The 27,680-nt window shown below is 54.4% G+C and overlaps 2 protein-coding genes and 1 long non-coding RNA gene across 3 annotated transcripts in view; 1 reads left to right on the top strand and 2 right to left on the bottom strand.

Moving 5' to 3' along the window:
* Window positions 1–27,680, top strand: part of LOC145527776 (uncharacterized) — a 681,763-nt gene that overhangs the window by 209,938 nt on the left and 444,145 nt on the right. The window contains exons 28-31 of the long non-coding RNA XR_014069857.1: window positions 3,820–3,931; window positions 11,457–11,568; window positions 19,091–19,202; window positions 26,725–26,836. This is a non-coding gene — a long non-coding RNA (uncharacterized LOC145527776). The remainder of the gene's footprint in view (window positions 1–3,819; window positions 3,932–11,456; window positions 11,569–19,090; window positions 19,203–26,724; window positions 26,837–27,680) is intronic.
* LOC145527733 (uncharacterized) lies at window positions 4,248–7,739 on the bottom strand. The gene is made up of 3 exons (XM_081545799.1): window positions 7,570–7,739; window positions 6,858–7,170; window positions 4,248–6,600 (listed from the first exon to the last, which is right to left on the bottom strand). Exons 1-3 carry the CDS (start codon window positions 7,702–7,704, stop codon window positions 5,978–5,980), a joined length of 1,071 nt encoding a protein of 356 aa, XP_081401925.1. The 5' UTR covers window positions 7,705–7,739; the 3' UTR covers window positions 4,248–5,977.
* LOC145527750 (uncharacterized) lies at window positions 11,885–15,376 on the bottom strand. The gene is made up of 3 exons (XM_081545819.1): window positions 15,207–15,376; window positions 14,495–14,807; window positions 11,885–14,237 (listed from the first exon to the last, which is right to left on the bottom strand). The coding sequence occupies exons 1-3, from the start codon at window positions 15,339–15,341 to the stop codon at window positions 13,615–13,617; spliced, it is 1,071 nt and encodes a 356-aa protein (XP_081401945.1). The 5' UTR covers window positions 15,342–15,376; the 3' UTR covers window positions 11,885–13,614.

Below are 27,680 nucleotides of genomic sequence, written 5' to 3' on the forward strand. Positions count from 1 at the left end.
GGGTGCCCACGCACACTGCCTGTGAGCTCTCCTGAGGCCCCGGCCTCTGGGCAGGGGCAAACAGCAGAACATCTTGGCAGCAAGTGATCTGGCTGGGGGCTCCTCTCCGCTCTGGAGGCCTGGATACCCGGATTGCGGGTTCTGTTGGGTTCTGTTGCCGGCAGGTGACATCATTTCCTGGGGTTCGTGCTGAGGTCCCTTCCCCAAAACTTCCCAAGGGAATCTCTGGGTTTCTGACTGCTCGATCACCCCCCTTAGGCCATGTGCAGGCACAGTGACACCCACACGGCCCAGCCCACAGCCCTGGGGAGGCCTGGGTTCAGCCAGGGCCTGAGCTCCGAGGACCATGCTGCTCTCAGACCAGGCTCCTTCTTCTCATAAGTGGTGTGGCCCTTGACAACCATATGCCCCTCAGGGTTTCCCCAGTCTCTCCATCTGCAGAGTGGGGGTCATTCTCCCATCTGCTTCCTAGGCCTGTCGGCCTACGAGCAGCTCCATGCCTTTCCACCTGGGGCCGATATCACGTGGAGCTCGTGCGCTGAGACTTCAGAAAGAAAGATTCCATCCAGGGCTGACACAGCACAGAATGGGGCAGAACGAGGCCTGGATGCGCCGTGGTACCCAGGAAAAGGCACTCCCCCTCCTGACTGTTTTGAGACCCCGCATCCAAGTTGGAGGACCGAAAGGAAGACTCGAAGGTCTCCCTCTCTTATAGAAAAGAGTAGCCAACTTTCTGGTCCTCTGTTTCCATTGAGATTCTGTTGAAGTGTCCCAGCTCGGCTTCTGCGGGTGGCTGAGCTTCTACTGGCTCCCTGCGTTCTTGTCTTTTCCTCTCCAAACCTTCCGTCCTTTTCCCCCTTCTGGGGTGGAAGGGCGCTGTCATTGCTTCTACCTTCGAGACAGATTGAGGAAAAGTCTGGACCATCGACTCCTTTCCTCTCTTTGGTTCCGTGTCTCTCTCTGGCTGTGTCCCTCTCTTTTCCTTTCTCAATTCCGTCTGTGTCTTCCTCTTTCTCTCTCGTGTGTGGATGGATGGATGGATGCTAGGGATGCACATGTATATGATTAGATGAGGGTTATGTTTTAGGGATAGGTTAGAGGGAGAGAAAGGCTTTAGGTCAGAGTTGGTCATGGGGGAAGGGTCAAGGGTGGTGGTGGTGTTTCTTGGAATCTGAGTGCTGTGCATTCTTCGTCTCTTTCCATATGAACCCCTTCTCAGATACACCACTTGCAAGGAGTCTCTCGTGTTCCGTTTCCTATCTTTTGCATTTGTGAATGCTTAGCTTCTCTGTTGTGAAGAGGTTCCATTGGATGGAAACCCAGTGGTGTACTTCGTTTACCTCTTTCCCTTACTTGAAGAGACCCATTTCGACCTCCGCCCAGCAAATGGCAAGGAGACTCTGATGTTAAGGAGCCTTTGACCTACGCTTCTTTCTAGCTATCTCATGACATCAGTCTTTAGGGTGAGGTTTTTCCCCGATATTGAGGTGGTATGAGATCAAAACCAATAGCGTTCTTCAGATGTAGCTGTCTGGTTTTCCCATGGACATTGATTGAAGAGGCTTTCCTGTTCCCATTTGGATATTCTCCCCGTCTGTGTCAGAGATGAGTTGACCATGGATGCTGGGGTTTGTTTCTGGACCCTCAACTTTATTCCATCGATCTGGATCTGTGTGTGTTGTTGTATTCCCAATAGCATACTGTCCTGCTGCTGCTGCTGCTGCGGCTAAGTCACTTCAGTCGTGTCTGACTCTGCATGACCCCATGGCCTGCAGCCTACCAGGCTCCTCCGTCCAGGACATTTTCCAGGCAAGAGTACTGGAGTGGGTCGCCATTGCCTTCTCCGATACTCTCCTGAGGATCCTAGTTTGGTCGTCTAATTTCCTTTCACACAACCTTGGATGTCCGTATCGGGGCTTTTTCGTCGGATTGTATTGACAATGTAGGCTCCTTTCTGTTTCCGTACCCCCTTTGCAATTCTTTGTTCGGTGCGAAAATGCATTGGCATTTTGGGAGGAATAGCATGGAAGCTGTGGATTGCCATGTGGGGCTGTGACATGATTTTCCCAATAGGAATTCTTTCAAGCCCTGAGCACAGCTTCTCTTTCCAGTGATTGGTGTGGGCTTGATCTTCCTCCTTCCATCTCTCGCCGTTTTGTGAGAACAGGTCCATCCTTCCCTTCTGGGGTAGATGGACTCGTGGGTATCACTTCAGTGAATGGCATTGTCAGTGGGGGTGATAATTCCCTTCTCATTGGAAGACTTTGCTGTGAGTATTAGAAATGCAAGTGACTTCTCTTCCCCTTCCTCCCTGTCCATGTCTCAGAGCCACCGGGAAACAGAGGCCTCATCCACGGTCACACAGGCCTGAGGGGGTGCAACTAGACTGTTGTTTCTTCAGGCCCTCAGTGCTGGACATCATCCGGGATACTCTGTGTGTGTCTTCCTCCGTCTGGTGTCCCTTCAGACCTTTCCCTAGTTTTCACAGGCTTGTTGTGTTGGCGTTCTTTGTCTGTTTGGAGACACATCCTTGATAAGCTTTGTGTTTCCACTCATTCGTCTCGCGATGTATGACCTGTCTTTTGCTTTTGTCATGAGGTCTTTCCCACAGTAGATATCTTTGATTTTGCAAAGTCCACTGTATTCTCTGGGTTTTTTTTGTGGACTGCCTTTTAGTTTTGTGTGTGAAGACTCAAAGCACGTGTCCGGTTTCTGCTCATTGTTCTTCTAGATTTGTGACAAGTTTTCATGGAAAGTTTGTCTAGGGATAACTGGAAGTGAACTCGGTGTAAGGTGTCAAGTCTCCATCTCCATTCATGTCATCCCCTGCAGTTTCCAATTCCCTGTTCCTGAGTGGTTTTGGAGACCTTGTGGGAAGGTTGGTTGCATTGGAGTTTGCATTTCCACCTTGATTCGATTCACACTGTTCTGCCCTCAGGGACACTGTCAAGGGGGAGTGAGGAGCAGCCTGCACTTCCAGCAGTGACCACACGGTGGGGCGAGTGCTGCTCTCCCCTCTGGGAGCCCCAGGCCACAGGCATCCCAGTGAGGAGCCAGCTCTGTGCTCAGCTGAAAGGAGTTAGTTAGTCTCTCAGGAGCCTCTGAGCCCTTGCCTTTGGATCACCCAGGGTGGGCATTTACTGGGACAGAAAAAATTGCCCTGAATTCCATGGACGGAAGAGCCTGGCTGTGTAGAGTTCGTGAGTTGCCGTGAATCAGACACAACTGAGGACACAAAAATTCAATAGATTAAAACACTTTTTGGGGGTGGGGGGGAGTGAAAGAGGGTGATGTGGGTTTTTTTGTCTTATATAACAGCCAAGGGAAATCTAGTTTAAACCTAAATTCACATAGATGGGAAAGGTATATCTCTCCGTCACCCTATTTAAAAAAAAAAACCTACTAAACTTTTCTGAAAGTTTATTTAGTAGCTTCCTTGAGCAGTTTACTGTGGAGCATTTTTTTTTTTTTCTGTGACATTGGCCTCATTAAAAAGTACGGTTTGCCTTTACTGGATAATTTTGTTCATTGGTTTCTTAGGGAACCTTGGTAATATTTGAGTTTCCTGGGGAGTATGGTCACATGACCTGGCCCTGGCCAATCGGTGCGTTCCACCTCCCTGGCCACTGTGATTGGCTCCGGGCTGGGGCAGTGCCCAATCGGGGCCCAGGGCCGGGCCTCCCGTTGGAAGCCAGGGGAAGACGAGCTCTCGTCCTGCTGGGGTAGGGGAAGGGGTGGGGCCGGGGCAGGTCAGGCTCCAGCAGTGGGAGGGGCTTGAGGTCCGCCTGCGGCAGTTGGTGACGTTCCTGCTCCCCTCAGGGCAGAGCCGCCGGCCTGAGAATGAGGGCGCTGCTGAGCCCAGGGGCTGGGATGGCCCGTTGCTGCTGTGGTCCCAGAGCTCCACCCGAGACCTGAGGGAAGCCGTCTGCCCGTGAGTCCTCTCCCACTTGTCTGTCAGCTTGTTTGAAGCATGCTGGGTTTTCTGCCCAGCTGGCTAAGGGGAGTCCCTGGAAATGCAAGGGTGTGGGTTTTGGCAGACTTCAGGGAAGACATGCCAGATGAGCCTGGGAGACTCCAGGTTAATCTGGATTCAGGAGATATCTCTTCGGGCCAGCTAGTAATTGTAGGATAAGCCTAATGAGCCTTCAGAGGATGAAGAGAGTAACGTGCCAAGGTAGCAATCGATGTCCTCATTCGAGAGGATGAAGCTGGTGCTCAGAGAAGGGGGGAACTTGGCCACAGCAAGGAGGTGTGCACCCAGACAGGACCCCCCAGATCCGGCCATTGGAGCTCAGGGAGGCCACTGGTGTGGCTTGTCCCTGTGGCAGGGGCCGAGGCAGGCAGCCCACCCTGATTCCTGCGGGGGCCTGACTTGGGAAGTGCCATCTGGTAGCTTTGAGACTCACCAAACCAAATTGCACTGGAGAGAGGAGGGACACCTTCCTTCATCCACCCCCCACCCCCGCCGGATTCCCACATACCCTGACCCCTTTCTCTTGATTTCGGAGCCATTTCCAGAGTCCCGTTCATATGACCTCATTTGAAGTGCACTGTGGACGAGCTGCCATCTGCAGCTGCTACCACAGCAGCCAAGGGCTTTAGCTCCCGACTACCTCCCTTCCTTTGGAACTTGGGGGCCCTCTACTCCCCACTTGCACACCACAGACCTTTGCTGAGGATTGTGGGGACCCTCACTCAGTTTGCAGCACGTTGTAGCCATCCCTGTCCTCCCTTGAAACTCAGCTTGTGAGCTCCTTTGGAGCAGCGTGGCCCACCTGGCTGCAACGGAAGACACAGCTGACAGTGAAACAACAGCTTAGATCTGAGAGCCGGAAAGCTCTGTCAAAAGGGACCTCCCTCTTCACACCGTAGAGGCTGTAGGAGCCGCCAGGCTTTCGGAACCAGTGCTGGGGCCAAAATGACTCCACAGCTGTTTTCCTTCCTGGGGAGGGTTCTGGCTCGAGCGGGAATGGCTCAAGTCTCCTAAGGTTCTGAAAGCCCACTGTGTGCAGATTCACGGTACACAGAGAGGAAAAGGTGGAGTCCTACCCTGGAGGTGGTCACAGCTCACGGATGAGCCAGGCAGGCAGGCAGGCAGGGCATGAGAACACCTGAGCTGCCTTCATGAGTGAATGGTGTGGGGGCAGAGGAAGAGAAGCCGGTCTGCTCCCTCGTGTGGTGCCCAGGGCAGGTTGTCCCCAGAGGAAACCCTTACGACGGTGAGGACTATCACTGCTGTTTCCCAAGGGGTTCCGTCGGTGCGTGTCTTCCCCGGAGCGGTCAGGCCGTCTCTCAAGTACACTGGCCATGGGCATTGCCTCTCCTTGGAACTTCCCATGTGTTTCTCTTTTTTATGGAACAGTGATTTTCTAGAGTGGTTCTGGGCCACAAGGATGTTGGGTCATTTTCTAGCCTTCTGTCATGAAGAACGCTTTCCTGGGCATGGGGGTGGTTTGTTGTTCCAGCTCCCTTTCTTGGCTTCTTTTGGGAGCTGGTGCAACAAGAGGAGCTCAGCCTCTGCCTTCTGGCTGAGATGTCACCCTTCAAACAGCAATGCCTGCCTGGAGATAATGATGGCAGTTGCCAAAAGGGCTTCGTTTGGCACATGGTATCTTGAAAGGACGTACACCATCCTTTCAGCTATCAAAGGCTAGTTCAAATGACATAAAAATGAGAACTCTCCAATGGAGTCTTACAGTAGGTGGAGAGTCCGAAAAACACTCCTTCAGTCATTTCACTGAGAGTCATTGATTGGGGACACCAAGAATATAGGAAGGAATGCAGAAAGAAAAGATGAAATTGTGTTCAGGATCGGGGGGAGGGATGAACAGGGCGTGCTTGCCTTGAATCCAGGCTTTGTTGGGGGGTGCGGCATAAAGATCGAACGGGTCTGAAACTACAAAGTGGTGATGGTAACACAGTATCACCAGAGTTACACAACAGTGATCCCAGATTGCAACAATGATGAAAAAGTTTACTAATCCCAACTTAAAAAACAAAAATACAGGAAACCATACAAAAAATAAAACATTACCAGAAAGGTGGAAACAAACCAAATGCAAAGCAGTTCAGGGGAAAGGAACTCCATGTCCCCTGGGGGCAGACCGAGTTGCCGGCATCCACGGTGAGCAGACAGGGATGGAGGCTGCAGAGCCGACCGCTCCCCTGGACGTGGTGTTTCCGGCAAGGGCTCTGGGTCTCTGTCCAGAGCGGGGGCTCTTTCTCCCTGCAGGGCTGGGTGAGTGATCGTGGGCATCTGGGTGTTGCGCGGGAGCCAGGGCAGGCTCTCCCTGCCGAGGCGGTGACTCCTCCTCTGCCTCGGGTTCTCTTGCCAAAGCCCGAGCAGGTAGAGGTGCACGTGGAGGTGGAGGTTCTCGCTGAGGGGGTGGGACATCAGTGCCTGGGGCTGGGGGTCCTGCAGGCACGGAGATCCGATCTGCCCGGTGTGCTGGCCAGTACCCAGCTGGCCTGGTGTCTCTGCGAGGGCAAGTCTCGGTTCTCCATCTGCCCTCGGTGGATCCCTGGGTCCTGCACCTGGAGCCACCACCTCTTTAGGGACAGGTCTGGGAAGTGGAGCCTGGTTCCAGTTGGAGGCCAGTGCTAGAGTTGGGGGAGAAGCAAAGTTTGCCCACAGGCCAGCCTTGGCATGTGCGTACCCCGGGACAGAAACCTTCCAAGAGGTTCCCAAAGAATACCCAGCGTCAGATGTCTTTTGGGACTGAAGTGTGCAAGATGGGGGGCGGGGGGTGTGAGGCCAGCGCTTGCTGCAGGCCCAGCAGCAGCTTTCGGGGACTCGTCCCTGTGTAGCTCAGCACCCCTCCCCACACACTCCCGTGCACCAGCCCCAGCGTCCTCACCTCTGTGCTCTGGCGTGCTGGGCTCCAGGTCCTCCTGGTGCCTCAGAGGCCGGGGTTCTCTGGACTCTGGGTCGGAGCCGGGTGTGCTGAGCTCCGTGGCAGCCTCAGACTGGGCCGCCGGCTGTATCCTGGGCGGTGTCTCGGCAGCAGGCCTTCCCCACCTCCGCGTCTCCCCCGGTGGGGCTGATGCCTCCGTGGGCACGCTGACCTGGAGCCTGCACTGGGCCTCACGGGCGGGCGGGTGGTGCTCCGACCCCTCCCTCTGGGAGCTGGATGGGGTGTCCCCGTCCTCGGCCTCATCACGTGGGAAGCTCTGCAACGACAGTGACCGTCAGCCAGCCATGCTGGGAGTTTTCCGAGCTGGGCCTGGCCAGTGGAGCCGCTGCTTCTGCCTGCTCGAACTTCTCTTCCCAGAAGGGTCAGAGACGTGTGTCTGCTCAGATCCCCACCCGGGAGGAAAGAGACCCATCTGAGGGTGTGAGGTCAGCCTGGCGGGCCGGCGCTGCCCACACTCTCCCCATCCCGCCCAGCCTGCTCTCCCCTGGGGTGTGGACACAACTTGTCCACAGGCTTCTGACCCCACATCCGCCTGGGCTTCCTTGAGGGGGACACAGCCCGAGAAACCCGCATCCCCACACACAGGCAAAGGACCCGGTGTTTCCGGGTGGCATGGGAGAGGTGGCCTGGCCCGGCCTGGGGCTCCCCGTGTTACCTTTCTGTTTCTCCGGGCAAAGGGCCAGAGGCCTCTCGGGGGTGTCCTGAGCCAACGTCGACAGGGTGCCCACGCACACTGCCTGTGAGCTCTCCTGAGGCCCCGGCCTCTGGGCAGGGTCAAACAGCAGAACATCTTGGCAGCAAGTGATCTGGCTGGGGGCTCCTCTCCGCTCTGGAGGCCTGGATACCCGGATTGCGGGTTCTGTTGGGTTCTGTTGCCGGCAGGTGACATCATTTCCTGGGGTTCGTGCTGAGGTCCCTTCCCCAAAACTTCCCAAGGGAATCTCTGGGTTTCTGACTGCTCGATCACCCCTCTTAGGCCATGTGCAGGCACAGTGACACCCACACGGCCCAGCCCACAGCCCTGGGGAGGCCTGGGTTCAGCCAGGGCCTGAGCTCCGAGGACCATGCTGCTCTCAGACCAGGCTCCTTCTTCTCATAAGTGGTGTGGCCCTTGACAACCATATGCCCCTCAGGGTTTCCCCAGTCTCTCCATCTGCAGAGTGGGGGTCATTCTCCCATCTGCTTCCTAGGCCTGTCGGCCTACGAGCAGCTCCATGCCTTTCCACCTGGGGCCGATATCACGTGGAGCTCGTGCGCTGAGACTTCAGAAAGAAAGATTCCATCCAGGGCTGACACAGCACAGAATGGGGCAGAACGAGGCCTGGATGCGCCGTGGTACCCAGGAAAAGGCACTCCCCCTCCTGACTGTTTTGAGACCCCGCATCCAAGTTGGAGGACCGAAAGGAAGACTCGAAGGTCTCCCTCTCTTATAGAAAAGAGTAGCCAACTTTCTGGTCCTCTGTTTCCATTGAGATTCTGTTGAAGTGTCCCAGCTCGGCTTCTGCGGGTGGCTGAGCTTCTACTGGCTCCCTGCGTTCTTGTCTTTTCCTCTCCAAACCTTCCGTCCTTTTCCCCCTTCTGGGGTGGAAGGGCGCTGTCATTGCTTCTACCTTCGAGACAGATTGAGGAAAAGTCTGGACCATCGACTCCTTTCCTCTCTTTGGTTCCGTGTCTCTCTCTGGCTGTGTCCCTCTCTTTTCCTTTCTCAATTCCGTCTGTGTCTTCCTCTTTCTCTCTCGTGTGTGGATGGATGGATGGATGCTAGGGATGCACATGTATATGATTAGATGAGGGTTATGTTTTAGGGATAGGTTAGAGGGAGAGAAAGGCTTTAGGTCAGAGTTGGTCATGGGGGAAGGGTCAAGGGTGGTGGTGGTGTTTCTTGGAATCTGAGTGCTGTGCATTCTTCGTCTCTTTCCATATGAACCCCTTCTCAGATACACCACTTGCAAGGAGTCTCTCGTGTTCCGTTTCCTATCTTTTGCATTTGTGAATGCTTAGCTTCTCTGTTGTGAAGAGGTTCCATTGGATGGAAACCCAGTGGTGTACTTCGTTTACCTCTTTCCCTTACTTGAAGAGACCCATTTCGACCTCCGCCCAGCAAATGGCAAGGAGACTCTGATGTTAAGGAGCCTTTGACCTACGCTTCTTTCTAGCTATCTCATGACATCAGTCTTTAGGGTGAGGTTTTTCCCCGATATTGAGGTGGTATGAGATCAAAACCAATAGCGTTCTTCAGATGTAGCTGTCTGGTTTTCCCATGGACATTGATTGAAGAGGCTTTCCTGTTCCCATTTGGATATTCTCCCCGTCTGTGTCAGAGATGAGTTGACCATGGATGCTGGGGTTTGTTTCTGGACCCTCAACTTTATTCCATCGATCTGGATCTGTGTGTGTTGTTGTATTCCCAATAGCATACTGTCCTGCTGCTGCTGCTGCTGCTGCGGCTATGTCACTTCAGTCGTGTCTGACTCTGCATGACCCCATGGCCTGCAGCCTACCAGGCTCCTCCGTCCAGGACATTTTCCAGGCAAGAGTACTGGAGTGGGTCGCCATTGCCTTCTCCGATACTCTCCTGAGGATCCTAGTTTGGTCGTCTAATTTCCTTTCACACAACCTTGGATGTCCGTATCGGGGCTTTTTCGTCGGATTGTATTGACAATGTAGGCTCCTTTCTGTTTCCGTACCCCCTTTGCAATTCTTTGTTCGGTGCGAAAATGCATTGGCATTTTGGGAGGAATAGCATGGAAGCTGTGGATTGCCATGTGGGGCTGTGACATGATTTTCCCAATAGGAATTCTTTCAAGCCCTGAGCACAGCTTCTCTTTCCAGTGATTGGTGTGGGCTTGATCTTCCTCCTTCCATCTCTCGCCGTTTTGTGAGAACAGGTCCATCCTTCCCTTCTGGGGTAGATGGACTCGTGGGTATCACTTCAGTGAATGGCATTGGCAGTGGGGGTGATAATTCCCTTCTCATTGGAAGACTTTGCTGTGAGTATTAGAAATGCAAGTGACTTCTCTTCCCCTTCCTCCCTGTCCATGTCTCAGAGCCACCGGGAAACAGAGGCCTCATCCACGGTCACACAGGCCTGAGGGGGTGCAACTAGACTGTTGTTTCTTCAGGCCCTCAGTGCTGGACATCATCCGGGATACTCTGTGTGTGTCTTCCTCCGTCTGGTGTCCCTTCAGACCTTTCCCTAGTTTTCACAGGCTTGTTGTGTTGGCGTTCTTTGTCTGTTTGGAGACACATCCTTGATAAGCTTTGTGTTTCCACTCATTCGTCTCGCGATGTATGACCTGTCTTTTGCTTTTGTCATGAGGTCTTTCCCACAGTAGATATCTTTGATTTTGCAAAGTCCACTGTATTCTCTGGGTTTTTTTTGTGGACTGCCTTTTAGTTTTGTGTGTGAAGACTCAAAGCACGTGTCCGGTTTCTGCTCATTGTTCTTCTAGATTTGTGACAAGTTTTCATGGAAAGTTTGTCTAGGGATAACTGGAAGTGAACTCGGTGTAAGGTGTCAAGTCTCCATCTCCATTCATGTCATCCCCTGCAGTTTCCAATTCCCTGTTCCTGAGTGGTTTTGGAGACCTTGTGGGAAGGTTGGTTGCATTGGAGTTTGCATTTCCACCTTGATTCGATTCACACTGTTCTGCCCTCAGGGACACTGTCAAGGGGGAGTGAGGAGCAGCCTGCACTTCCAGCAGTGACCACACGGTGGGGCGAGTGCTGCTCTCCCCTCTGGGAGCCCCAGGCCACAGGCATCCCAGTGAGGAGCCAGCTCTGTGCTCAGCTGAAAGGAGTTAGTTAGTCTCTCAGGAGCCTCTGAGCCCTTGCCTTTGGATCACCCAGGGTGGGCATTTACTGGGACAGAAAAAATTGCCCTGAATTCCATGGACGGAAGAGCCTGGCTGTGTAGAGTTCGTGAGTTGCCGTGAATCAGACACAACTGAGGACACAAAAATTCAATAGATTAAAACACTTTTTGGGGGTGGGGGGGAGTGAAAGAGGGTGATGTGGGTTTTTTTGTCTTATATAACAGCCAAGGGAAATCTAGTTTAAACCTAAATTCACATAGATGGGAAAGGTATATCTCTCCGTCACCCTATTTAAAAAAAAAAACCTACTAAACTTTTCTGAAAGTTTATTTAGTAGCTTCCTTGAGCAGTTTACTGTGGAGCATTTTTTTTTTTTTTTCTGTGACATTGGCCTCATTAAAAAGTACGGTTTGCCTTTACTGGATAATTTTGTTCATTGGTTTCTTAGGGAACCTTGGTAATATTTGAGTTTCCTGGGGAGTATGGTCACATGACCTGGCCCTGGCCAATCGGTGCGTTCCACCTCCCTGGCCACTGTGATTGGCTCCGGGCTGGGGCAGTGCCCAATCGGGGCCCAGGGCCGGGCCTCCCGTTGGAAGCCAGGGGAAGACGAGCTCTCGTCCTGCTGGGGTAGGGGAAGGGGTGGGGCCGGGGCAGGTCAGGCTCCAGCAGTGGGAGGGGCTTGAGGTCCGCCTGCGGCAGTTGGTGACGTTCCTGCTCCCCTCAGGGCAGAGCCGCCGGCCTGAGAATGAGGGCGCTGCTGAGCCCAGGGGCTGGGATGGCCCGTTGCTGCTGTGGTCCCAGAGCTCCACCCGAGACCTGAGGGAAGCCGTCTGCCCGTGAGTCCTCTCCCACTTGTCTGTCAGCTTGTTTGAAGCATGCTGGGTTTTCTGCCCAGCTGGCTAAGGGGAGTCCCTGGAAATGCAAGGGTGTGGGTTTTGGCAGACTTCAGGGAAGACATGCCAGATGAGCCTGGGAGACTCCAGGTTAATCTGGATTCAGGAGATATCTCTTCGGGCCAGCTAGTAATTGTAGGATAAGCCTAATGAGCCTTCAGAGGATGAAGAGAGTAACGTGCCAAGGTAGCAATCGATGTCCTCATTCGAGAGGATGAAGCTGGTGCTCAGAGAAGGGGGGAACTTGGCCACAGCAAGGAGGTGTGCACCCAGACAGGACCCCCCAGATCCGGCCATTGGAGCTCAGGGAGGCCACTGGTGTGGCTTGTCCCTGTGGCAGGGGCCGAGGCAGGCAGCCCACCCTGATTCCTGCGGGGGCCTGACTTGGGAAGTGCCATCTGGTAGCTTTGAGACTCACCAAACCAAATTGCACTGGAGAGAGGAGGGACACCTTCCTTCATCCACCCCCCACCCCCGCCGGATTCCCACATACCCTGACCCCTTTCTCTTGATTTCGGAGCCATTTCCAGAGTCCCGTTCATATGACCTCATTTGAAGTGCACTGTGGACGAGCTGCCATCTGCAGCTGCTACCACAGCAGCCAAGGGCTTTAGCTCCCGACTACCTCCCTTCCTTTGGAACTTGGGGGCCCTCTACTCCCCACTTGCACACCACAGACCTTTGCTGAGGATTGTGGGGACCCTCACTCAGTTTGCAGCACGTTGTAGCCATCCCTGTCCTCCCTTGAAACTCAGCTTGTGAGCTCCTTTGGAGCAGCGTGGCCCACCTGGCTGCAACGGAAGACACAGCTGACAGTGAAACAACAGCTTAGATCTGAGAGCCGGAAAGCTCTGTCAAAAGGGACCTCCCTCTTCACACCGTAGAGGCTGTAGGAGCCGCCAGGCTTTCGGAACCAGTGCTGGGGCCAAAATGACTCCACAGCTGTTTTCCTTCCTGGGGAGGGTTCTGGCTCGAGCGGGAATGGCTCAAGTCTCCTAAGGTTCTGAAAGCCCACTGTGTGCAGATTCACGGTACACAGAGAGGAAAAGGTGGAGTCCTACCCTGGAGGTGGTCACAGCTCACGGATGAGCCAGGCAGGCAGGCAGGCAGGGCATGAGAACACCTGAGCTGCCTTCATGAGTGAATGGTGTGGGGGCAGAGGAAGAGAAGCCGGTCTGCTCCCTCGTGTGGTGCCCAGGGCAGGTTGTCCCCAGAGGAAACCCTTACGACGGTGAGGACTATCACTGCTGTTTCCCAAGGGGTTCCGTCGGTGCGTGTCTTCCCCGGAGCGGTCAGGCCGTCTCTCAAGTACACTGGCCATGGGCATTGCCTCTCCTTGGAACTTCCCATGTGTTTCTCTTTTTTATGGAACAGTGATTTTCTAGAGTGGTTCTGGGCCACAAGGATGTTGGGTCATTTTCTAGCCTTCTGTCATGAAGAACGCTTTCCTGGGCATGGGGGTGGTTTGTTGTTCCAGCTCCCTTTCTTGGCTTCTTTTGGGAGCTGGTGCAACAAGAGGAGCTCAGCCTCTGCCTTCTGGCTGAGATGTCACCCTTCAAACAGCAATGCCTGCCTGGAGATAATGATGGCAGTTGCCAAAAGGGCTTCGTTTGGCACATGGTATCTTGAAAGGACGTACACCATCCTTTCAGCTATCAAAGGCTAGTTCAAATGACATAAAAATGAGAACTCTCCAATGGAGTCTTACAGTAGGTGGAGAGTCCGAAAAACACTCCTTCAGTCATTTCACTGAGAGTCATTGATTGGGGACACCAAGAATATAGGAAGGAATGCAGAAAGAAAAGATGAAATTGTGTTCAGGATCGGGGGGAGGGATGAACAGGGCGTGCTTGCCTTGAATCCAGGCTTTGTTGGGGGGTGCGGCATAAAGATCGAACGGGTCTGAAACTACAAAGTGGTGATGGTAACACAGTATCACCAGAGTTACACAACAGTGATCCCAGATTGCAACAATGATGAAAAAGTTTACTAATCCCAACTTAAAAAACAAAAATACAGGAAACCATACAAAAAATAAAACATTACCAGAAAGGTGGAAACAAACCAAATGCAAAGCAGTTCAGGGGAAAGGAACTCCATGTCCCCTGGGGGCAGACCGAGTTGCCGGCATCCACGGTGAGCAGACAGGGATGGAGGCTGCAGAGCCGACCGCTCCCCTGGACGTGGTGTTTCCGGCAAGGGCTCTGGGTCTCTGTCCAGAGCGGGGGCTCTTTCTCCCTGCAGGGCTGGGTGAGTGATCGTGGGCATCTGGGTGTTGCGCGGGAGCCAGGGCAGGCTCTCCCTGCCGAGGCGGTGACTCCTCCTCTGCCTCGGGTTCTCTTGCCAAAGCCCGAGCAGGTAGAGGTGCACGTGGAGGTGGAGGTTCTCGCTGAGGGGGTGGGACATCAGTGCCTGGGGCTGGGGGTCCTGCAGGCACGGAGATCCGATCTGCCCGGTGTGCTGGCCAGTACCCAGCTGGCCTGGTGTCTCTGCGAGGGCAAGTCTCGGTTCTCCATCTGCCCTCGGTGGATCCCTGGGTCCTGCACCTGGAGCCACCACCTCTTTAGGGACAGGTCTGGGAAGTGGAGCCTGGTTCCAGTTGGAGGCCAGTGCTAGAGTTGGGGGAGAAGCAAGGTTTGCCCACAGGCCAGCCTTGGCATGTGCGTACCCCGGGACAGAAACCTTCCAAGAGGTTCCCAAAGAATACCCAGCGTCAGATGTCTTTTGGGACTGAAGTGTGCAAGATGGGGGGCGGGGGGTGTGAGGCCAGCGCTTGCTGCAGGCCCAGCAGCAGCTTTCGGGGACTCGTCCCTGTGTAGCTCAGCACCCCTCCCCACACACTCCCGTGCACCAGCCCCAGCGTCCTCACCTCTGTGCTCTGGCGTGCTGGGCTCCAGGTCCTCCTGGTGCCTCAGAGGCCGGGGTTCTCTGGACTCTGGGTCGGAGCCGGGTGTGCTGAGCTCCGTGGCAGCCTCAGACTGGGCCGCCGGCTGTATCCTGGGCGGTGTCTCGGCAGCAGGCCTTCCCCACCTCCGCGTCTCCCCCGGTGGGGCTGATGCCTCCGTGGGCACGCTGACCTGGAGCCTGCACTGGGCCTCACGGGCGGGCGGGTGGTGCTCCGACCCCTCCCTCTGGGAGCTGGATGGGGTGTCCCCGTCCTCGGCCTCATCACGTGGGAAGCTCTGCAACGACAGTGACCGTCAGCCAGCCATGCTGGGAGTTTTCCGAGCTGGGCCTGGCCAGTGGAGCCGCTGCTTCTGCCTGCTCGAACTTCTCTTCCCAGAAGGGTCAGAGACGTGTGTCTGCTCAGATCCCCACCCGGGAGGAAAGAGACCCATCTGAGGGTGTGAGGTCAGCCTGGCGGGCCGGCGCTGCCCACACTCTCCCCATCCCGCCCAGCCTGCTCTCCCCTGGGGTGTGGACACAACTTGTCCACAGGCTTCTGACCCCACATCCGCCTGGGCTTCCTTGAGGGGGACACAGCCCGAGAAACCCGCATCCCCACACACAGGCAAAGGACCCGGTGTTTCCGGGTGGCATGGGAGAGGTGGCCTGGCCCGGCCTGGGGCTCCCCGTGTTACCTTTCTGTTTCTCCGGGCAAAGGGCCAGAGGCCTCTCGGGGGTGTCCTGAGCCAACGTCGACAGGGTGCCCACGCACACTGCCTGTGAGCTCTCCTGAGGCCCCGGCCTCTGGACAGGGGCAAACAGCAGAACATCTTGGCAGCAAGTGATCTGGCTGGGGGCTCCTCTCCGCTCTGGAGGCCTGGATACCCGGATTGCGGGTTCTGTTGGGTTCTGTTGCCGGCAGGTGACATCATTTCCTGGGGTTCGTGCTGAGGTCCCTTCCCCAAAACTTCCCAAGGGAATCTCTGGGTTTCTGACTGCTCGATCACCCCCCTTAGGCCATGTGCAGGCACAGTGACACCCACACGGCCCAGCCCACAGCCCTGGGGAGGCCTGGGTTCAGCCAGGGCCTGAGCTCCGAGGACCATGCTGCTCTCAGACCAGGCTCCTTCTTCTCATAAGTGGTGTGGCCCTTGACAACCATATGCCCCTCAGGGTTTCCCCAGTCTCTCCATCTGCAGAGTGGGGGTCATTCTCCCATCTGCTTCCTAGGCCTGTCGGCCTACGAGCAGCTCCATGCCTTTCCACCTGGGGCCGATATCACGTGGAGCTCGTGCGCTGAGACTTCAGAAAGAAAGATTCCATCCAGGGCTGACACAGCACAGAATGGGGCAGAACGAGGCCTGGATGCGCCGTGGTACCCAGGAAAAGGCACTCCCCCTCCTGACTGTTTTGAGACCCCGCATCCAAGTTGGAGGACCGAAAGGAAGACTCGAAGGTCTCCCTCTCTTATAGAAAAGAGTAGCCAACTTTCTGGTCCTCTGTTTCCATTGAGATTCTGTTGAAGTGTCCCAGCTCGGCTTCTGCGGGTGGCTGAGCTTCTACTGGCTCCCTGCGTTCTTGTCTTTTCCTCTCCAAACCTTCCGTCCTTTTCCCCCTTCTGGGGTGGAAGGGCGCTGTCATTGCTTCTACCTTCGAGACAGATTGAGGAAAAGTCTGGACCATCGACTCCTTTCCTCTCTTTGGTTCCGTGTCTCTCTCTGGCTGTGTCCCTCTCTTTTCCTTTCTCAATTCCGTCTGTGTCTTCCTCTTTCTCTCTCGTGTGTGGATGGATGGATGGATGCTAGGGATGCACATGTATATGATTAGATGAGGGTTATGTTTTAGGGATAGGTTAGAGGGAGAGAAAGGCTTTAGGTCAGAGTTGGTCATGGGGGAAGGGTCAAGGGTGGTGGTGGTGTTTCTTGGAATCTGAGTGCTGTGCATTCTTCGTCTCTTTCCATATGAACCCCTTCTCAGATACACCACTTGCAAGGAGTCTCTCGTGTTCCGTTTCCTATCTTTTGCATTTGTGAATGCTTAGCTTCTCTGTTGTGAAGAGGTTCCATTGGATGGAAACCCAGTGGTGTACTTCGTTTACCTCTTTCCCTTACTTGAAGAGACCCATTTCGACCTCCGCCCAGCAAATGGCAAGGAGACTCTGATGTTAAGGAGCCTTTGACCTACGCTTCTTTCTAGCTATCTCATGACATCAGTCTTTAGGGTGAGGTTTTTCCCCGATATTGAGGTGGTATGAGATCAAAACCAATAGCGTTCTTCAGATGTAGCTGTCTGGTTTTCCCATGGACATTGATTGAAGAGGCTTTCCTGTTCCCATTTGGATATTCTCCCCGTCTGTGTCAGAGATGAGTTGACCATGGATGCTGGGGTTTGTTTCTGGACCCTCAACTTTATTCCATCGATCTGGATCTGTGTGTGTTGTTGTATTCCCAATAGCATACTGTCCTGCTGCTGCTGCTGCTGCGGCTAAGTCACTTCAGTCGTGTCTGACTCTGCATGACCCCATGGCCTGCAGCCTACCAGGCTCCTCCGTCCAGGACATTTTCCAGGCAAGAGTACTGGAGTGGGTCGCCATTGCCTTCTCCGATACTCTCCTGAGGATCCTAGTTTGGTCGTCTAATTTCCTTTCACACAACCTTGGATGTCCGTATCGGGGCTTTTTCGTCGGATTGTATTGACAATGTAGGCTCCTTTCTGTTTCCGTACCCCCTTTGCAATTCTTTGTTCGGTGCGAAAATGCATTGGCATTTTGGGAGGAATAGCATGGAAGCTGTGGATTGCCATGTGGGGCTGTGACATGATTTTCCCAATAGGAATTCTTTCAAGCCCTGAGCACAGCTTCTCTTTCCAGTGATTGGTGTGGGCTTGATCTTCCTCCTTCCATCTCTCGCCGTTTTGTGAGAACAGGTCCATCCTTCCCTTCTGGGGTAGATGGACTCGTGGGTATCACTTCAGTGAATGGCATTGGCAGTGGGGGTGATAATTCCCTTCTCATTGGAAGACTTTGCTGTGAGTATTAGAAATGCAAGTGACTTCTCTTCCCCTTCCTCCCTGTCCATGTCTCAGAGCCACCGGGAAACAGAGGCCTCATCCACGGTCACACAGGCCTGAGGGGGTGCAACTAGACTGTTGTTTCTTCAGGCCCTCAGTGCTGGACATCATCCGGGATACTCTGTGTGTGTCTTCCTCCGTCTGGTGTCCCTTCAGACCTTTCCCTAGTTTTCACAGGCTTGTTGTGTTGGCGTTCTTTGTCTGTTTGGAGACACATCCTTGATAAGCTTTGTGTTTCCACTCATTCGTCTCGCGATGTATGACCTGTCTTTTGCTTTTGTCATGAGGTCTTTCCCACAGTAGATATCTTTGATTTTGCAAAGTCCACTGTATTCTCTGGGTTTTTTTTGTGGACTGCCTTTTAGTTTTGTGTGTGAAGACTCAAAGCACGTGTCCGGTTTCTGCTCATTGTTCTTCTAGATTTGTGACAAGTTTTCATGGAAAGTTTGTCTAGGGATAACTGGAAGTGAACTCGGTGTAAGGTGTCAAGTCTCCATCTCCATTCATGTCATCCCCTGCAGTTTCCAATTCCCTGTTCCTGAGTGGTTTTGGAGACCTTGTGGGAAGGTTGGTTGCATTGGAGTTTGCATTTCCACCTTGATTCGATTCACACTGTTCTGCCCTCAGGGACACTGTCAAGGGGGAGTGAGGAGCAGCCTGCACTTCCAGCAGTGACCACACGGTGGGGCGAGTGCTGCTCTCCCCTCTGGGAGCCCCAGGCCACAGGCATCCCAGTGAGGAGCCAGCTCTGTGCTCAGCTGAAAGGAGTTAGTTAGTCTCTCAGGAGCCTCTGAGCCCTTGCCTTTGGATCACCCAGGGTGGGCATTTACTGGGACAGAAAAAATTGCCCTGAATTCCATGGACGGAAGAGCCTGGCTGTGTAGAGTTCGTGAGTTGCCGTGAATCAGACACAACTGAGGACACAAAAATTCAATAGATTAAAACACTTTTTGGGGGTGGGGGGGAGTGAAAGAGGGTGATGTGGGTTTTTTTGTCTTATATAACAGCCAAGGGAAATCTAGTTTAAACCTAAATTCACATAGATGGGAAAGGTATATCTCTCCGTCACCCTATTTAAAAAAAAAAACCTACTAAACTTTTCTGAAAGTTTATTTAGTAGCTTCCTTGAGCAGTTTACTGTGGAGCATTTTTTTTTTTTTTTCTGTGACATTGGCCTCATTAAAAAGTACGGTTTGCCTTTACTGGATAATTTTGTTCATTGGTTTCTTAGGGAAACTTGGTAATATTTGAGTTTCCTGGGGAGTATGGTCACATGACCTGGCCCTGGCCAATCGGTGCGTTCCACCTCCCTGGCCACTGTGATTGGCTCCGGGCTGGGGCAGTGCCCAATCGGGGCCCAGGGCCGGGCCTCCCGTTGGAAGCCAGGGGAAGACGAGCTCTCGTCCTGCTGGGGTAGGGGAAGGGGTGGGGCCGGGGCAGGTCAGGCTCCAGCAGTGGGAGGGGCTTGAGGTCCGCCTGCGGCAGTTGGTGACGTTCCTGCTCCCCTCAGGGCAGAGCCGCCGGCCTGAGAATGAGGGCGCTGCTGAGCCCAGGGGCTGGGATGGCCCGTTGCTGCTGTGGTCCCAGAGCTCCACCCGAGACCTGAGGGAAGCCGTCTGCCCGTGAGTCCTCTCCCACTTGTCTGTCAGCTTGTTTGAAGCATGCTGGGTTTTCTGCCCAGCTGGCTAAGGGGAGTCCCTGGAAATGCAAGGGTGTGGGTTTTGGCAGACTTCAGGGAAGACATGCCAGATGAGCCTGGGAGACTCCAGGTTAATCTGGATTCAGGAGATATCTCTTCAGGCCAGCTAGTAATTGTAGGATAAGCCTAATGAGCCTTCAGAGGATGAAGAGAGTAACGTGCCAAGGTAGCAATCGATGTCCTCATTCGAGAGGATGAAGCTGGTGCTCAGAGAAGGGGGGAACTTGGCCACAGCAAGGAGGTGTGCACCCAGACAGGACCCCCCAGATCCGGCCATTGGAGCTCAGGGAGGCCACTGGTGTGGCTTGTCCCTGTGGCAGGGGCCGAGGCAGGCAGCCCACCCTGATTCCTGCGGGGGCCTGACTTGGGAAGTGCCATCTGGTAGCTTTGAGACTCACCAAACCAAATTGCACTGGAGAGAGGAGGGACACCTTCCTTCATCCACCCCCCACCCCCGCCGGATTCCCACATACCCTGACCCCTTTCTCTTGATTTCGGAGCCATTTCCAGAGTCCCGCTCATATGACCTCATTTGAAGTGCACTGTGGACGAGCTGCCATCTGCAGCTGCTACCACAGCAGCCAAGGGCTTTAGCTCCCGACTACCTCCCTTCCTTTGGAACTTGGGGGCCCTCTACTCCCCACTTGCACACCACAGACCTTTGCTGAGGATTGTGGGGACCCTCACTCAGTTTGCAGCACGTTGTAGCCATCCCTGTCCTCCCTTGAAACTCAGCTTGTGAGCTCCTTTGGAGCAGCGTGGCCCACCTGGCTGCAACGGAAGACACAGCTGACAGTGAAACAACAGCTTAGATCTGAGAGCCGGAAAGCTCTGTCAAAAGGGACCTCCCTCTTCACACCGTAGAGGCTGTAGGAGCCGCCAGGCTTTCGGAACCAGTGCTGGGGCCAAAATGACTCCACAGCTGTTTTCCTTCCTGGGGAGGGTTCTGGCTCGAGCGGGAATGGCTCAAGTCTCCTAAGGTTCTGAAAGCCCACTGTGTGCAGATTCACGGTACACAGAGAGGAAAAGGTGGAGTCCTACCCTGGAGGTGGTCACAGCTCACGGATGAGCCAGGCAGGCAGGCAGGCAGGGCATGAGAACACCTGAGCTGCCTTCATGAGTGAATGGTGTGGGGGCAGAGGAAGAGAAGCCGGTCTGCTCCCTCGTGTGGTGCCCAGGGCAGGTTGTCCCCAGAGGAAACCCTTACGACGGTGAGGACTATCACTGCTGTTTCCCAAGGGGTTCCGTCGGTGCGTGTCTTCCCCGGAGCGGTCAGGGCGTCTCTCAAGTACACTGGCCATGGGCATTGCCTCTCCTTGGAACTTCCCATGTGTTTCTCTTTTTTATGGAACAGTGATTTTCTAGAGTGGTTCTGGGCCACAAGGATGTTGGGTCATTTTCTAGCCTTCTGTCATGAAGAACGCTTTCCTGGGCATGGGGGTGGTTTGTTGTTCCAGCTCCCTTTCTTGGCTTCTTTTGGGAGCTGGTGCAACAAGAGGAGCTCAGCCTCTGCCTTCTGGCTGAGATGTCACCCTTCAAACAGCAATGCCTGCCTGGAGATAATGATGGCAGTTGCCAAAAGGGCTTCGTTTGGCACATGGTATCTTGAAAGGACGTACACCATCCTTTCAGCTATCAAAGGCTAGTTCAAATGACATAAAAATGAGAACTCTCCAATGGAGTCTTACAGTAGGTGGAGAGTCCGAAAAACACTCCTTCAGTCATTTCACTGAGAGTCATTGATTGGGGACACCAAGAATATAGGAAGGAATGCAGAAAGAAAAGATGAAATTGTGTTCAGGATCGGGGGGAGGGATGAACAGGGCGTGCTTGCCTTGAATCCAGGCTTTGTTGGGGGGTGCGGCATAAAGATCGAACGGGTCTGAAACTACAAAGTGGTGATGGTAACACAGTATCACCAGAGTTACACAACAGTGATCCCAGATTGCAACAATGATGAAAAAGTTTACTAATCCCAACTTAAAAAACAAAAATACAGGAAACCATACAAAAAATAAAACATTACCAGAAAGGTGGAAACAAACCAAATGCAAAGCAGTTCAGTGGAAAGGAACTCCATGTCCCCTGGGGGCAGACCGAGTTGCCGGCATCCACGGTGAGCAGACAGGGATGGAGGCTGCAGAGCCGACCGCTCCCCTGGACGTGGTGTTTCCGGCAAGGGCTCTGGGTCTCTGTCCAGAGCGGGGGCTCTTTCTCCCTGCAGGGCTGGGTGAGTGATCGTGGGCATCTGGGTGTTGCGCGGGAGCCAGGGCAGGCTCTCCCTGCCGAGGCGGTGACTCCTCCTCTGCCTCGGGTTCTCTTGCCAAAGCCCGAGCAGGTAGAGGTGCACGTGGAGGTGGAGGTTCTCGCTGAGGGGGTGGGACATCAGTGCCTGGGGCTGGGGGTCCTGCAGGCACGGAGATCCGATCTGCCCGGTGTGCTGGCCAGTACCCAGCTGGCCTGGTGTCTCTGCGAGGGCAAGTCTCGGTTCTCCATCTGCCCTCGGTGGATCCCTGGGTCCTGCACCTGGAGCCACCACCTCTTTAGGGACAGGTCTGGGAAGTGGAGCCTGGTTCCAGTTGGAGGCCAGTGCTAGAGTTGGGGGAGAAGCAAGGTTTGCCCACAGGCCAGCCTTGGCATGTGCGTACCCCGGGACAGAAACCTTCCAAGAGGTTCCCAAAGAATACCCAGCGTCAGATGTCTTTTGGGACTGAAGTGTGCAAGATGGGGGGCGGGGGGTGTGAGGCCAGCGCTTGCTGCAGGCCCAGCAGCAGCTTTCGGGGACTCGTCCCTGTGTAGCTCAGCACCCCTCCCCACACACTCCCGTGCACCAGCCCCAGCGTCCTCACCTCTGTGCTCTGGCGTGCTGGGTTCCAGGTCCTCCTGGTGCCTCAGAGGCCGGGGTTCTCTGGACTCTGGGTCGGAGCCGGGTGTGCTGAGCTCCGTGGCAGCCTCAGACTGGGCCGCCGGCTGTATCCTGGGCGGTGTCTCGGCAGCAGGCCTTCCCCACCTCCGCGTCTCCCCCGGTGGGGCTGATGCCTCCGTGGGCACGCTGACCTGGAGCCTGCACTGGGCCTCACGGGCGGGCGGGTGGTGCTCCGACCCCTCCCTCTGGGAGCTGGATGGGGTGTCCCCGTCCTCGGCCTCATCACGTGGGAAGCTCTGCAACGACAGTGACCGTCAGCCAGCCATGCTGGGAGTTTTCCGAGCTGGGCCTGGCCAGTGGAGCCGCTGCTTCTGCCTGCTCGAACTTCTCTTCCCAGAAGGGTCAGAGACGTGTGTCTGCTCAGATCCCCACCCGGGAGGAAAGAGACCCATCTGAGGGTGTGAGGTCAGCCTGGGTGGCCGGCGCTGCCCACACTCTCCCCATCCCGCCCAGCCTGCTCTCCCCTGGGGTGTGGACACAACTTGTCCACAGGCTTCTGACCCCACATCCGCCTGGGCTTCCTTGAGGGGGACACAGCCCGAGAAACCCGCATCCCCACACACAGGCAAAGGACCCGGTGTTTCCGGGTGGCATGGGAGAGGTGGCCTGGCCCGGCCTGGGGCTCCCCGTGTTACCTTTCTGTTTCTCCGGGCAAAGGGCCAGAGGCCTCTCGGGGGTGTCCTGAGCCAACGTCGACAGGGTGCCCACGCACACTGCCTGTGAGCTCTCCTGAGGCCCCGGCCTCTGGGCAGGGGCAAACAGCAGAACATCTTGGCAGCAAGTGATCTGGCTGGGGGCTCCTCTCCGCTCTGGAGGCCTGGATACCCGGATTGCGGGTTCTGTTGGGTTCTGTTGCCGGCAGGTGACATCATTTCCTGGGGTTCGTGCTGAGGTCCCTTCCCCAAAACTTCCCAAGGGAATCTCTGGGTTTCTGACTGCTCGATCACCCCCCTTAGGCCATGTGCAGGCACAGTGACACCCACACGGCCCAGCCCACAGCCCTGGGGAGGCCTGGGTTCAGCCAGGGCCTGAGCTCCGAGGACCATGCTGCTCTCAGACCAGGCTCCTTCTTCTCATAAGTGGTGTGGCCCTTGACAACCATATGCCCCTCAGGGTTTCCCCAGTCTCTCCATCTGCAGAGTGGGGGTCATTCTCCCATCTGCTTCCTAGGCCTGTCGGCCTACGAGCAGCTCCATGCCTTTCCACCTGGGGCCGATATCACGTGGAGCTCGTGCGCTGAGACTTCAGAAAGAAAGATTCCATCCAGGGCTGGCACAGCACAGAATGGGGCAGAACGAGGCCTGGATGCGCCGTGGTACCCAGGAAAAGGCACTCCCCCTCCTGACTGTTTTGAGACCCCGCATCCAAGTTGGAGGACCGAAAGGAAGACTCGAAGGTCTCCCTCTCTTATAGAAAAGAGTAGCCAACTTTCTGGTCCTCTGTTTCCATTGAGATTCTGTTGAAGTGTCCCAGCTCGGCTTCTGCGGGTGGCTGAGCTTCTACTGGCTCCCTGCGTTCTTGTCTTTTCCTCTCCAAACCTTCCGTCCTTTTCCCCCTTCTGGGGTGGAAGGGCGCTGTCATTGCTTCTACCTTCGAGACAGATTGAGGAAAAGTCTGGACCATCGACTCCTTTCCTCTCTTTGGTTCCGTGTCTCTCTCTGGCTGTGTCCCTCTCTTTTCCTTTCTCAATTCCGTCTGTGTCTTCCTCTTTCTCTCTCGTGTGTGGATGGATGGATGGATGCTAGGGATGCACATGTATATGATTAGATGAGGGTTATGTTTTAGGGATAGGTTAGAGGGAGAGAAAGGCTTTAGGTCAGAGTTGGTCATGGGGGAAGGGTCAAGGGTGGTGGTGGTGTTTCTTGGAATCTGAGTGCTGTGCATTCTTCGTCTCTTTCCATATGAACCCCTTCTCAGATACACCACTTGCAAGGAGTCTCTCGTGTTCCGTTTCCTATCTTTTGCATTTGTGAATGCTTAGCTTCTCTGTTGTGAAGAGGTTCCATTGGATGGAAACCCAGTGGTGTACTTCGTTTACCTCTTTCCCTTACTTGAAGAGACCCATTTCGACCTCCGCCCAGCAAATGGCAAGGAGACTCTGATGTTAAGGAGCCTTTGACCTACGCTTCTTTCTAGCTATCTCATGACATCAGTCTTTAGGGTGAGGTTTTTCCCCGATATTGAGGTGGTATGAGATCAAAACCAATAGCGTTCTTCAGATGTAGCTGTCTGGTTTTCCCATGGACATTGATTGAAGAGGCTTTCCTGTTCCCATTTGGATATTCTCCCCGTCTGTGTCAGAGATGAGTTGACCATGGATGCTGGGGTTTGTTTCTGGACCCTCAACTTTATTCCATCGATCTGGATCTGTGTGTGTTGTTGTATTCCCAATAGCATACTGTCCTGCTGCTGCTGCTGCTGCGGCTAAGTCACTTCAGTCGTGTCTGACTCTGCATGACCCCATGGCCTGCAGCCTACCAGGCTCCTCCGTCCAGGACATTTTCCAGGCAAGAGTACTGGAGTGGGTCGCCATTGCCTTCTCCGATACTCTCCTGAGGATCCTAGTTTGGTCGTCTAATTTCCTTTCACACAACCTTGGATGTCCGTATCGGGGCTTTTTCGTCGGATTGTATTGACAATGTAGGCTCCTTTCTGTTTCCGTACCCCCTTTGCAATTCTTTGTTCGGTGCGAAAATGCATTGGCATTTTGGGAGGAATAGCATGGAAGCTGTGGATTGCCATGTGGGGCTGTGACATGATTTTCCCAATAGGAATTCTTTCAAGCCCTGAGCACAGCTTCTCTTTCCAGTGATTGGTGTGGGCTTGATCTTCCTCCTTCCATCTCTCGCCGTTTTGTGAGAACAGGTCCATCCTTCCCTTCTGGGGTAGATGGACTCGTGGGTATCACTTCAGTGAATGGCATTGGCAGTGGGGGTGATAATTCCCTTCTCATTGGAAGACTTTGCTGTGAGTATTAGAAATGCAAGTGACTTCTCTTCCCCTTCCTCCCTGTCCATGTCTCAGAGCCACCGGGAAACAGAGGCCTCATCCACGGTCACACAGGCCTGAGGGGGTGCAACTAGACTGTTGTTTCTTCAGGCCCTCAGTGCTGGACATCATCCGGGATACTCTGTGTGTGTCTTCCTCCGTCTGGTGTCCCTTCAGACCTTTCCCTAGTTTTCACAGGCTTGTTGTGTTGGCGTTCTTTGTCTGTTTGGAGACACATCCTTGATAAGCTTTGTGTTTCCACTCATTCGTCTCGCGATGTATGACCTGTCTTTTGCTTTTGTCATGAGGTCTTTCCCACAGTAGATATCTTTGATTTTGCAAAGTCCACTGTATTCTCTGGGTTTTTTTTGTGGACTGCCTTTTAGTTTTGTGTGTGAAGACTCAAAGCACGTGTCCGGTTTCTGCTCATTGTTCTTCTAGATTTGTGACAAGTTTTCATGGAAAGTTTGTCTAGGGATAACTGGAAGTGAACTCGGTGTAAGGTGTCAAGTCTCCATCTCCATTCATGTCATCCCCTGCAGTTTCCAATTCCCTGTTCCTGAGTGGTTTTGGAGACCTTGTGGGAAGGTTGGTTGCATTGGAGTTTGCATTTCCACCTTGATTCGATTCACACTGTTCTGCCCTCAGGGACACTGTCAAGGGGGAGTGAGGAGCAGCCTGCACTTCCAGCAGTGACCACACGGTGGGGCGAGTGCTGCTCTCCCCTCTGGGAGCCCCAGGCCACAGGCATCCCAGTGAGGAGCCAGCTCTGTGCTCAGCTGAAAGGAGTTAGTTAGTCTCTCAGGAGCCTCTGAGCCCTTGCCTTTGGATCACCCAGGGTGGGCATTTACTGGGACAGAAAAAATTGCCCTGAATTCCATGGACGGAAGAGCCTGGCTGTGTAGAGTTCGTGAGTTGCCGTGAATCAGACACAACTGAGGACACAAAAATTCAATAGATTAAAACACTTTTTGGGGGTGGGGGGGAGTGAAAGAGGGTGATGTGGGTTTTTTTGTCTTATATAACAGCCAAGGGAAATCTAGTTTAAACCTAAATTCACATAGATGGGAAAGGTATATCTCTCCGTCACCCTATTTAAAAAAAAAAAACCTACTAAACTTTTCTGAAAGTTTATTTAGTAGCTTCCTTGAGCAGTTTACTGTGGAGCATTTTTTTTTTTTTTCTGTGACATTGGCCTCATTAAAAAGTACGGTTTGCCTTTACTGGATAATTTTGTTCATTGGTTTCTTAGGGAACCTTGGTAATATTTGAGTTTCCTGGGGAGTATGGTCACATGACCTGGCCCTGGCCAATCGGTGCGTTCCACCTCCCTGGCCACTGTGATTGGCTCCGGGCTGGGGCAGTGCCCAATCGGGGCCCAGGGCCGGGCCTCCCGTTGGAAGCCAGGGGAAGACGAGCTCTCGTCCTGCTGGGGTAGGGGAAGGGGTGGGGCCGGGGCAGGTCAGGCTCCAGCAGTGGGAGGGGCTTGAGGTCCGCCTGCGGCAGTTGGTGACGTTCCTGCTCCCCTCAGGGCAGAGCCGCCGGCCTGAGAATGAGGGCGCTGCTGAGCCCAGGGGCTGGGATGGCCCGTTGCTGCTGTGGTCCCAGAGCTCCACCCGAGACCTGAGGGAAGCCGTCTGCCCGTGAGTCCTCTCCCACTTGTCTGTCAGCTTGTTTGAAGCATGCTGGGTTTTCTGCCCAGCTGGCTAAGGGGAGTCCCTGGAAATGCAAGGGTGTGGGTTTTGGCAGACTTCAGGGAAGACATGCCAGATGAGCCTGGGAGACTCCAGGTTAATCTGGATTCAGGAGATATCTCTTCGGGCCAGCTAGTAATTGTAGGATAAGCCTAATGAGCCTTCAGAGGATGAAGAGAGTAACGTGCCAAGGTAGCAATCGATGTCCTCATTTGAGAGGATGAAGCTGGTGCTCAGAGAAGGGGGGAACTTGGCCACAGCAAGGAGGTGTGCACCCAGACAGGACCCCCCAGATCCGGCCATTGGAGCTCAGGGAGGCCACTGGTGTGGCTTGTCCCTGTGGCAGGGGCCGAGGCAGGCAGCCCACCCTGATTCCTGCGGGGGCCTGACTTGGGAAGTGCCATCTGGTAGCTTTGAGACTCACCAAACCAAATTGCACTGGAGAGAGGAGGGACGCCTTCCTTCATCCACCCCCCACCCCCGCCGGATTCCCACATACCCTGACCCCTTTCTCTTGATTTCGGAGCCATTTCCAGAGTCCCGCTCATATGACCTCATTCGAAGTGCACTGTGGACGAGCTGCCATCTGCAGCTGCTACCACAGCAGCCAAGGGCTTTAGCTCCCGACTACCTCCCTTCCTTTGGAACTTGGGGGCCCTCTACTCCCCACTTGCACACCACAGACCTTTGCTGAGGATTGTGGGGACCCTCACTCAGTTTGCAGCACGTTGTAGCCATCCCTGTCCTCCCTTGAAACTCAGCTTGTGAGCTCCTTTGGAGCAGCGTGGCCCAC

Source organism: Giraffa tippelskirchi, chromosome 11 (assembly GCF_054371585.1).
Source record: "Giraffa tippelskirchi isolate mGirTip1 chromosome 11, T2T-mGirTip1v1.2.pri, whole genome shotgun sequence".
In the NCBI taxonomy this organism is placed as follows: Eukaryota; Metazoa; Chordata; class Mammalia; order Artiodactyla; family Giraffidae; genus Giraffa; species Giraffa tippelskirchi.